The sequence below is a fragment of the Triticum dicoccoides genome, chromosome 2B (genome assembly GCF_002162155.2).
Source record: "Triticum dicoccoides isolate Atlit2015 ecotype Zavitan chromosome 2B, WEW_v2.0, whole genome shotgun sequence".
Classification (NCBI taxonomy): domain Eukaryota; kingdom Viridiplantae; phylum Streptophyta; class Magnoliopsida; order Poales; family Poaceae; genus Triticum; species Triticum dicoccoides.
The window spans coordinates 133,788,614-133,800,638 of record NC_041383.1 but is presented as its reverse complement, the minus strand read 5'-3'; the positions used below and the strand labels follow the sequence as shown (position 1 = coordinate 133,800,638).

General features: G+C 45.3%; 1 protein-coding gene and 1 long non-coding RNA gene across 2 annotated transcripts; both read right to left on the bottom strand.

Moving 5' to 3' along the window:
* Positions 1-1,975: 1,975 nt before the first annotated feature.
* LOC119360671 (receptor kinase-like protein Xa21) lies at positions 1,976-4,778 on the bottom strand. Its single transcript, XM_037626207.1, has 2 exons — positions 2,102-4,778; positions 1,976-1,992 (listed from the first exon to the last, which is right to left on the bottom strand). Exons 1-2 carry the CDS (start codon positions 4,776-4,778, stop codon positions 1,976-1,978), a joined length of 2,694 nt encoding a protein of 897 aa, XP_037482104.1.
* A 1,795-nt stretch (positions 4,779-6,573) lies between these two features.
* Positions 6,574-8,466, bottom strand: LOC119362605. Its single transcript, XR_005173489.1, has 2 exons — positions 7,954-8,466; positions 6,574-7,665 (listed from the first exon to the last, which is right to left on the bottom strand). It is a non-coding gene; the product is annotated as an uncharacterized LOC119362605 (long non-coding RNA).
* Between the last annotated feature and the right edge of the window lie 3,559 nt (positions 8,467-12,025).

Sequence of the window (12,025 nt, the reverse complement as noted above, 5' to 3'; positions counted from 1 at the left end):
TGATCCATCTGGCCAAATCGAGAAGAAAACAAATCAGGGAAGTTTAACTAATAACTGCAGTTTACCCAGCCCCATGGTTAGAGGAAAACAAGCTGCAGTTACCACACACCCAAATTCAACCAATCTACTCCGGCCGGCCGGTTATCAAGTTCAAAGGTCTTGTTCAAAGGGAAGAAGAAGAAGAATATGTTCCATCAAAGAGGAGACGGGGTCAACCTTGATGCAAAAAGATTTTAAGTTAGTTAAAGGAAAAGGTTTCATTTTATTTTACTCCTACACTTTACTGAAAAAGAAGAGAGTAAGAGAGGACAAATGGTTTAGATAATTTTACGTTAATTGAAAGAAATGGTTTTAGTTTATCTTAATTTTACTGGAAGTTTTAAGTTAATTAAAAGAAAAGGTTTCAGATTATCTTAATTAATGGCTGCAGTTCTTTCGGTTAGCAGGGTCTGCTGCAGTTCTTTCGGTTAGCAGGGTCATTGATGGCTGCAACCACCCAATATACAGGTGAAAACGTTGTTGTGAGGATATGAGTGAAAGGATAAACAAGTTGTTGCAAGAGAGATAATTCTAAGAAGTCAGAAAACTACTCCTTCTAGATCAAACAAGTTGTTACAGGAGTACTCCAACTGTAGATCAAACAAGCAGTAGCAGCAGCTACTGCACCAAAATTAACACAAGATACTGACAGCAGCAGCCCAAGATTAACACAAACTACTGACAGTACCTCTATTAATCTCCTTCCCAACTGTAGATCAAACAAGCTACTCCAAAATTTGTGTTGGTCACTGCATTTCTCATCAGTGCAAATCTGCACACTACTGCATACTCATATCCTCACAACAATTCGTAACAGAGGGCCTAAAACACAGATGTTACTAAAAACTGAAAAGCCTACTGCATCAAAGCTACTCCAAATCAGTGCAAATCCACACCGGAGTAATAAAGTTTACTGCAAATCTGCACACTGGAGTAATTCAGATTTACTGCAACTTCTCTAAATCACTACAAATCAGTGACTTGTGAGCATGAAGATTATTCCTCGCCCAGCTCAACTTGAAGAATCAAGATTATTCCTCCCCCAGCTAAAAAAAATGCAAGACTATTGCAATTTGCGACGACTCAGCTCACCCTTGTCTACGGGTCAACGATCCTATTCCGCAAAGAACTTGCAGACATGTCTATGGATCGAGGAAATTTCAGCAGCGCCAGGCCAGGGGAGATGGACAGACAGACAAAGGAGCAAAGCTGTAGTGGAGAAGGGACCTTTTCTTGCATGGTTAGGAGGGGCATCCCAGCGCCGTCGTGGATGGTGCGGCAGCTCCGGATGCTGAAGATGGCGCCCTTGACCTTGAGCACGACGGCGCCGTTGGCATCGGTGATGGCGAAGTCGCCGTCGGAGAGGCTGAGCGCCTTCTTGGTCACCGTCAGCGGCACCACGTAGGGCGCGCAGAACTGGTGCCCCACCACCGGCAGCAGCGCCGGTGGGGCTCCACATCAAGCGCCGTTGTGTCGCCGGAGTACTTGAGATGCGGCTCCAGATCCTCCCGCTCGGGCTCCAGATCCTCCCGCCGTCGTCTTCACGCCCGCGCCGGTGCCGCTTGGGCTCCGCTTCAGCGACTCCTCACGCCTATCCACAAGCAGATCGAGGACCAGCGCATGTGGATCCAGCTCCTCCTCGCCCAGCAGCAGTCGCCGACAAATAAAAATGGCAGCTTTGTGTGGTGGGGAGCGGTGAGCGGCGATGCGGAGCAAGATGCCGGCGAGAGGGAGAGAGAGGGAGCATCAACGGGGAGAGAGCGGCGTCGCGCGCGAGAGAGAGAGGTGCCTGGTGGCCGGCGTCGCGCGCGAGAGAGAGGCGAGCGGGGGCGTCGCGCGCGAGGGAGAGAGAGCGGGGGTGAGTGGGGAGAGAGTGGTCGGTGGCGTCGGGCGAGAAAGAGGGGAACGTGTCGGTCGGAGGGGTAGAATGGGAAACTCAGGGAAAATCGTAGCCTACGAAAATTTGTTCGTCGAATCGTTTAACGACATACAATTCGGAACAGAGGGAGTATATCTGTCCGCACAAATATATACAAACATCCACATATATGCATATATATACCTGGGGGAATGTAGCCAATAGTACCCTTGATCCCGGTGCTTGTTGCCGAATGAGATATCATGGTATCTTGTTGAACCAAAAACTTTGCTAATCCAAAATCACCCACATGTGCAACCATTTCGCCGTCCAAAAGAACATTGCTAGGCTTCAAATCGCAGTGCACAATTGGCACTGCACCGTGGTGGTGGAGGTAGTCTAATGCTGTGGCAACATCAATTGCTATGTCCATCCTCTGGGTAAGGCCTAGAGCTTCAAATGGTCGAGCAGTGCATGCTGTAGGATGTAGCCAAGTCTCCAGACTCCCATTCGGCATGAACTCAAAAACCAGTGCCTTGAAATCAATACCGTTGTGATCCGTACTGGAACATGAGCTCAAAACCGTAATAAGGTTTCGGTGCCGTATATTTCTCAGTGCCTCACATTCAGTCACAAATGTCTTAGAACCAGCTTGCTTTTGAAGGTCAAGGACCTTTACAGCAGCAATTGTTGGAGTTTCAAAGCTCATGGTGGCTTTGTATACTGTTCCAAATGCGCCTCTTCCGACTAGATTAGCCTGAGAGAAACCATCTGTAGCCTTGAAAATGTCATTGTAGGACACCCGCTTGAGTTCAAATTTCAAGGCATGACTGGATTTTGCATTGCTATGTGATCTCTTGGAATATCGACATGCAAAGAAACATATGGCCATGCACAAGCTTGCAAATGCACCAATTATGAAAAATGCAATTGCAATGGTTCTCCAGTAACCTTTTTTGTGTGTTTGGACATGTATGCCACATCTTTGTAGCTTCATTTGTGATATTCCACCACAAAGATCAGGATTTCCTCTTACATCAATTGCAGTAATGTTAAGGAATACTCCTCCTTTGGGTAGTTCTCCCTCAAAATTGTTGAAAGAAATATTCAAGAATTGGAGCTTCATCTGATCTATAGAGTGTGGTAATTCACCAGAAAAAGAATTGTGGGACAGATCAAGAACTTGCAAAGATCTCATGTTACCAAAAGAGGATGGCAAGGACCCATCAAACATGTTCCTATCAAGATAAAGTGCTTGCAGTACTTCACAACCATCGATGGTGCTCGGAATTTCACCAGATAAGTTGTTATTTGAAAGGATTATACTCTGTATGTTCTTCAGCTTACTGATTTCCAGTGGCAATGGACCGCTGAGATGATTATGCGACAAATCTATGGCCATAGAAAGGGAGTAAGACATTATTTCTTTTGGAATAGTACCCACTAACTTGTTATCTGAAAGGTTCAAGGATTGTAGCGATTGCATACGACTCATCTGCTCTGGTATATTCCCTTTAAGATCATTGCTTTGGAGAAAGAATCCACTGATCCGGGTAAGATTTCTAAACATCGACGGGATTTCCCCAGATATGGAGTTAAGGGACAGATCTATTATCTCAAGTCTCAAGAGGTTGCCAATTTCCTGGGGTATGGGGCCACTAAGTAGCATGTTGTCTAGCAGAATTCTAGTCAGACCTACTAGGTTACCGATTACAGCAGGGATGCTTCCTGAAATTCCATTATATGTCATACTAAAAAAGTAAAGACTAGTGGAAAGGTTTCCTATAGAGTTAGGTATCATTCCTTGGAGTTGGTTCTGGGCGAGGTCTAACACTTGCAACTCTGTGCAATTGCTTAACTGGTCAAGAAATCCCCAGTCTCTAGTTGTCTTGGCCTCAAGTAGATTGTTAGAAAATGCTAATATCTCAAGGTTTTGCAAGCTTCCTATGCTAGCAGGAATGGGACCTGTGAATTTGTTACTAGCAATTTCAATCGAAGATAAGTAGGAACAGTTGGATATTGACTCAGGGATTTGCCCTTGAAGGTAATTTCCAAATATAACCAGACTCACCAGGTTAGGAAACGAAACACCAATATCAGAAGGAAGACTACCTTGGAGACTGTTGTAAGCTAGCTGAAAGATATCCATGGATGAAATATTGTACAAGGAAGGCGGTATCTCGCCAGAAAGATCGTTCTCGTTAACGCAAATGGTTTGAAGTACATGGAGCTGGCCAAGAGAAGATGGGATGGAACCAGTCAGATTGTTCACATCCAAACGAAGTAATAGCAAACTGGTTAGATTGCCAAGGTCTGGTGGGATGTTTCCTACGAGGTTATTAGAGGTTAACACCAGGTTAACTAGGTCCGTACATAGTCCAAGACTAGAAGGGATCATGCCTTGAAGGTTATTCTTTCTGAGGTTAATAGTGAGTAATCTTGTGCAGTTTCCAAGAGTTGGTGGCATATGGCCACCGAGGGTGTTGTGAGACAGATCAATGGAGCTTAGTCTAACCAGCTTCCCGAGCTCTTCCGGGATAATTCCGGTGAACTGGTTATCACTGAGGCTCAGCTCATAGAGAAAGGTGAGGTTGGACAAAGCTGGAGATATCTGACCTGAAAGACGGCTAGAGTTTAGAATGAGAGAAGTAACACTGTCAGGATGACGGCGGCCGCACTTGATGCCCGGCCACAGGCAGTGGTGGACAGAGCCATTCCACGAGGATAGTATCTTCAGTGGATCACCTGATACAAGAGACTTGAAGGATACAAGCGCTAATAGATCGGTTTCGTTGGATGCGGATGTTGCTGGGACAGGAAGGAGGATTGAGCACAGAATGTGAAGGTATATTACGAGGAAGATGTAACGGGAGGCTTCCATTGTTTGAAGGAGGATGCGAGTAGTGTGGTTGCTGTGTACTCTCCGCCTTCTTATCTTATACACACAGCGTGAAGGAAAACAAGAGATGGTTTCAGTTATTAGTTAATTTATGATAAAAATGATCCTAGAAGAGATGGTCATGGTTTCAGTCTGAACAAACCACCTCGATAAGTTAAACTTTCTTCCACTCCCGAGACTAGAATAGGCATGGAGTCCCAATCATACTGACTAGGCTCAGTTATTTGGGCGTCGACTCCAAAAGACTTAGGACGTCAAAGTCTTGGACTGAGAATGACTAGGTATGAAAAATATCTGCACCGAGAACGACTAGAAATTTTGGCCCCCAGTGCAAAATGCAAAGTGGGACACTAGAAAAATAAGGGCAACCGAAGATATTTCACTCGAGTACTATGTATGACCTTAATATATGTTATTTGATAATACTGTGAGGAAGATGTATAACGGGAGGCTTCCATTGTTTGAAGAATGTGAGTACTGTCACTAGTCACAAGGTGTACTCTCTGCTGCCTTCTTATCTTATACACACGGCATGAAGGAAAACAAGAGATGGTTTCAGTTATTATTCAATTTATGATGAACATTATCCTAGAAGAGATGGTCATGGTTTCAGTCTGAACAAACAACCTTGACAAGTTAAACTTTCTTCCACTCCCGAGACTAGAATAGCTGAATAGGCATGACGTCCCAATCATACTGACTAGGCTCAGTTATTTGGGCGTCGACTCCAATAGACTTAGAACGCCAAAATCTTGCACTGAGAACGACTTGGTATGAAAAATATTTGCACCGAGAACGACGTAGAAACTTCAGCCCCTGGTGCAAAATGCAAAGTGAGACACTAGAAAAATAAGGGCAACCGAAAGCGAAAATCCTCTTCTGAGCTCGGGCTCAGCTGATCCCGAAATCCAGACCAATGGTTCACATGTGGATGTGTGCGTCGCAGTGTATTTCTATTCCGTATATGCCTTTTTGCGACTGTTGTTGAGATGCATTCAATGCGACGATGCGTCTCGCTGCCGTTGAGGGACAGAAGGACTAGAGATGGCTCAGCAATAGTTCTGAGCGTTCATGAGCCTTGTGAGGCGTCTGTCCAGACGGTGGCCAGAGCACTGGCCATAAATGCCAACCCACACACCCATTCCCCATCCAAAAAAAAAAATCCCCTCTTCGTGTTGATCCATTTCCAGCTCCATCTCCGGCAGTTGCGTTGTACTCCACGCGCTTGATGCTGAATCCATGCTCGTGTATGACAATGTCTGCGAGGAGCAGATTCCATCAGCAAACGACGCAACACCTCATCTCCTCTAGAGAATCACTATAGATGGATTGGTCAAGAAGGGGGGAATCCATGATCACTTGATCTTTCGAGAGGCCAAAAGTGTCACGCCCACCGGACGTTCAGGTTGAGCCACTCGCCGCCGATTGAACAAACGAGCGCCCTGTCTGATGTAGCCGCTAGCTTTCAATTATGTTTGAACTATTGGCAATTGCTGAACTGAGGCAATCCCTGTTTTATACTGCATCCGGGGCTACCCCAGGACCCCGCACGCATTTAATCTGCCCATCAGTTTTCTGAATATTGAAAATGAGAGTGCCCGCTGAAGACCTACTCCGTCGTGATCATGCATGGTGCCCATGTGTCAACCCAGCACATCTTCAGTTCAGGAAGCAAAGCACACACCATTTCGGACGAAAGACAAATAATCGGCTAGACTGGGCATATGTCCCATTTTTCTTGGTGTTTGCAGAATTTTTTTCCTAGGGAGGAACACAATTTGTCTGCAAGTAAATTAGTTCATCAGAATTCAAACAAAAACCATACATGGTTCATCGCAATTCAGACATACACACACAGAGTTCATGCTCTTAGATACAGCAGGACACACGACCATCTAGACTGAAGGAATATAGAGTGGAGGAGTGTCCATTTCAAACACGCTGGAAAATCCCCTGGTTAAGAACATTTAGCCCGAACTGAAATTTTTATAGCTCAGTTCCCAGTAAAACCAATTGGGATTTTGCAGGTATTCCGCCGATGCCCTTCTATTCCGCAGTTCTTGCATTTCCCTGGCTTCCGTGACTTCTTTGGTGCATCCCCTCTATCCGGTCATGTGGTCCTTTTGTGATCTTCTCGTTGACAAATGCTGCAGAATCTAGTTGGTTTACTTAACCCTTTGTATGGGGCTCTGTCTCTGCTGTTTGTCGGCCTTCCAGTGCCTCTATGCTTATCCGGGGCTGAAAGACCATGCAGCCCATTCACACTAGCAGAATGCCCAGCACCGTGGCATCGTCCATCTCCTCCTTCCACATTTGCAATGTCCAAGGTGCCATGTAGCCTTGCACCCATTGTTTCAACCAATTGGTCCTCAAATGCCAAACCATCCCTTTTCTCCGCCAATGGGGCTCCACTCAGCAGCAGAGCGCCGAGACCTGCATTCACATGGTCATAACATGCAGCACTTGCATCCCCCATCTACACGACTTCCATGGCCTTCAGGTACAACATTGCATGCCTACACGTGAACGATAGGTTTACTGAATTATCTCACTAGTACCGGACCAAGTGATCTGGCAGTATATCCCTTGCGTCTCTCGTCCACCGCTTCACGACATGGTGCTTAGGGATCTCTTCGAGGCGTAGAATCTCCATCAATTGTGTGATCATCAAGAGAGAAAAAAGAGTCTTAGTCTTCAGTACCACAATTTTTCTCATTTTATTTTCTGATTTATCCGAGAAAATCAATCTTCTTCGTGTACAGTGGACCCAATGTTTCTTTTTCTTTCTTCAGGACATGCCACTTGCACCATCGGTGCACGATGCCAGGGTAAGTCTTGCTGATCGCCACTTCCATAGCTCTGCATTGGTCTGCAAATGAAAGAAAATTTTACTTTGTCAGATGTGATAGTTGCTCGATGAACACTCATACTTTTCCACAAGTACTGGTGCTCTACATAGTTAGACGTTCAACATAACTGAACCGGGTTTCTGAAAGTGAATCAGACTGAAATTCTTGTATCTGCCAACGCAATTCACCAGCTAAACAAAAATTCATCAACAACCCTTGATCTTAAAATGCAAGGTACGTGATACACACAAGAATCCACAACAGAATGCAGCTATAATTACCAAAAAAACTGCATTTTTTCCTCCTACCTTTTGGTCCACCCAGGGGCCTCTAGATTTACTCTGTCAGTGTGCTGAGCTGACCTCGTCGGTGAAGCAGCATGTCGCCGACGGGCACCTTCTCATGGTACATCCGCCCCATCCTCGCCATCCTTTTGAGCCATGCCAGATCCACCATCAGAATCACCTGCTTCTGCATTCACTGCCCTGTTTCCTATCAGGTAATGCAGCAAAACCGGATCCGGCTGTTCAAGGCTGTCAGCGAATTCCTCTCTTATTGGGAACGTGAGAAAATTGGCAACCATCACCGGAAGAAAAGGATAGATCGTCAGGGGGGCACTTCTATCAGCTGATGGAGCTTATGGGCAACAAATCCATAAAGCAATAAGGCATAGATCTGCTGGGAACTAACCTGTCAACCACGTCAAGCAAAAACTCCATGACCGCAGTGTCCATCCCACCAGTTGCCGGCGATGAAGCACGAGTGGGCGGCGCCGGCGAGGGTTTCCAGAACAAACGAGGTGATGGGAGAGGGTGGAATACTTTTTTTCTTTTGGACACATGCGTGCGGGGGTGGGGTGTTGCCATTTTTTGTCCAAAAGGACTCCCTGGCCAACAGAATTGCCAAAAAAGACCACATGTCAAAAACATTGTCAAAAAGGACCCCCTCGCTAGTGACGGCAGGCGCGGCAGGCGACACGTGGCGCCTGCCGCCACGCCAGGAGGCGGCGGGCCCTGCCGCCACCACAGGAGGCGGCCGCGCGGGATATAACCGTTTGTGCACAGTGCGCCGAGCCGGGACGGAACGGCCAGGCCTGGTGGGCCATGCCGCCACCCAGCGAGGCGGCCTCTGTTGCCGCTGTCGGGCGCGGGCCGACAACCTGTGATGCTCGCGAGCCCCGCCTGTGGGCCAGGCCGCCACTGCAGCAGGCGGCGACCCTGTTGCTGCACGCGCGACAACGACGCAAACGGCGCTGATTCCGGTGGGCGCAGATTTTCACAGGCGCTGCTTTTCCCCAGTTCCTTGTTTGCTTTCTGCCACAAGTTTCGATGATCCAGAATCGGATTCCCGCCTAAACTTTGTAGTACTGATTGCTACGTAGACGATACTGATTAAAGCAGTGCGTGATTCTCGCTTCCGTCTATTTCTCCAACCGAAGCGACATCACTCAGGCGTGCTGTTTTCAACGCGTGTTTTCCTGCCGCACACTCGAGAGCGTTGTTGTTGCTGCGTGTGATGAGACACCGCGATGCTGGAATCCGATGCCGCGGTAGGTGAGTTCTGGCTAGTTCTGCCGACAATACAGTGGTCCTCTTCTTTTTAAACGCACATCCGCGACTCCGTGTGCATACACTCTCTCTCGCATATCTCTGGTTGCCTTCTCTACCTGTTTGCTCTCTCTAAGCGCATACACAGACAGAAAGGAAAACTTGGTAGCCACTTTTACTCGTGATTTTGGTCGATTTAGAGTTGGATTTTGAAGATGATGAAGTTGAAGAAAAGATAGATTAAGGTAAGATCTATCCATTTTTGTTGGTTTCGTTCACATGCATGATATTTTTGTTCTGTTTAATTAGTTCCTAAGTGTGTATTCTCTATTGTTTTAGGCATAATTTTAGCACTTGAAGGAGTCATTTGGAGTCATTTAGAGCTTGAGGAGTAGGATTTACGTTGCGAAAGTGAACTACGAAGTTGAAGATTAAGGTATGAGCTTTGCAATACGTGTAATTTTTTGTGCATGCATGATGGTAATTAGTTAGTCTTTTAGCCCGTCATTAGCTATGCGATGTTAGTGCGTAGAGGTTAGAAATAATTTCAGACGACAAATACAACATTTATAATATTTTTTTAGAAGAGTAGATTGAACATGTTATATCTATGTTAGGTGCATCCATTAGTATTGACATGCGAGAAATCTTAATACGGTAATTAGGAAAAAAAACTTGTACAGTAATTGTTCATTGCATGTGGTATGTTATTTCATGTGGTATGTTTATTAATAAGTCTATAGTTAGGAAGCGTAGGTCTACTTTGTTATATCGCAATAATCTAAATTTTATATGTTAAGATTATGTGCTAATGTACTTGATGATGTATGTAATTAGATAAAATAATTCATCTTAGTAGCAAACAAGGAGGAGATGACGTGATTGAAGAAATTGTGTTTCTATCTTCGCTGTCCCTTTTGAGGTGATGACCACATACATGCAAGTGCTATTTTCATACTTTTGATAGCAGAAAGAAAAATCCGTGTGTAATATTGATGTTCATGTGATAATAGGTTGACTCAGTTCATATAGTACTGGCGACGGAAATTTATTCGAACTATTTGGACTCTTAATTGCATTCGCAAGCACATCCATATTGAAGCTAAGGTATAAAATGACACCGTAATTTTGTTAATATTTTTTATATTGATGTACTGTTGTGAATAATGTGCATGCCGCTGCAAATATTATTATTTGTAAATAAATGATTGCTATCGTATGCTATGAAAAATTATATAAAGCCGGAAGAAATTAAATGTTTTACTCATATGACATTAAAATGTTATTATTGTACTGTTATGTTTAGTGGCTGTTGTAAGAAAATTAATTTGTATTAATAGTCATTTTTACTCTTGTAGACGAGTTTAAGAAAAAATAGATCTTTAAATACACTTTAACCAAACCCTTAAAGTCTACGCAAATGATTCTAGAAACAAAGCGAATGTTTGTAACAAAAATACGGTTATTATTTTAGTCGTATGATATGTAAATGTTGTCATCATTACTAAATGTTCAGTTACTAACTATTTGAAATGTAAAAATGTATGGTGGTTAGGTACTATGGAGAATTTAGTAGTGTACTATGGGAACGTCTTACGCGACGGTCCTTTCGGGGTGGATGTGTCCTTGTGCGAGTCGACTATAATTGTAATGAGAGACATGGTCAACGTGGGTTACACAGCAGTTAGAAGGTACATCCGAGCGGTGTTTGGCCCAGGGATGCAGGGGAAAAAAATGACAATGGAGGCCTTCATCGTTGACGGAGGAAATGATGGGACAGTTGCCCGTTGGGGTTTGCGGACCGTCACAGGTGATCGGTCGTGGGGGTCGTACATGAGGTTTGCAAGCAATCCCAATAACTCAATGTATGTTCAGCCGATGGTGTATGTGGAGTTCATTTCAGTCACTGATGTTGTCGGATGCAGTAGCAGGGGTGGTGAGGTCGAGTTGGCCATCACATCAGCCCCTAGCGTCGGCCCATCAGAACCGACGGGCGGCCAACCTATGTATGACACATGATATTGGTCTGCGGCCGTTGACATGAGCAAACACGTGGAGGGATTGCCAGAGGCGCTAGATGATGATGATCATTCTTCTGCGTCTTCGGAGTCAAGCGAAGAAGAAGATGTTCTTCCTCAGAGGACGGTCGCGGCGGCACTTCAACCTGGGTTTTTACAGGATATGAGCATCACCAACGAATTTCACTCTACTTCTGGCCTAGGAGCGGGGAGCCTGAAGGTTGGGCAAGTTTTCCCAGACAAGAAGTCTGCTTACCAGGCAATGGGTAGCTATGCAATCGGCATCCACCGCCAGCATAGAGTGAAGCAGTCTGATAAAAAAGAGTTGAAGGTCATATGCATCCACACCGCGAAAGGTTGCCACAGAAGAGTTCTCGCTAGACTGAAGCCTGGGGTATGTCAGTCATGGCATATCACCAAAATAGTGGAGCATACCTGTGAGCAAACTGAGACTCTTTCAAATCACTGCAATGTGACAGCAAAATATGTGGCACAGATAATGGAAACGATTGTGCGGGGAAGTCTCAACATTAGTGTTAGGGCTCTGCAAAAAGATGTAGAGGATCAAATTGGCTTCCCTGTTAGCTACAGCAAGACTAGGCGTGCGAAGGAAAATATATTCAAGAACTTGTATGGTACCTATGAGGAGGCCTATTCTTATGCCCCTAGAATGCTTCATCAGATAGCAAGTGCTAATAGGGAGACTCAAGTTTGGCGGAGAGAACGTCCAAACCCAATGAACCCGGGTGAACTAATCCTGGACCGCTTATTCTGGGCATTCGCCCAGACTATACAAGCCTTCAGGTACTCGTTAC

What these genes read in the sequence shown, in the direction of transcription:
- LOC119360671 (XM_037626207.1), bottom strand. Translation starts at nt 4,778, where the DNA reads ATGGAAGCCTCCCGTTACATCTTCCTCGTAATATACCTTCACATTCTG.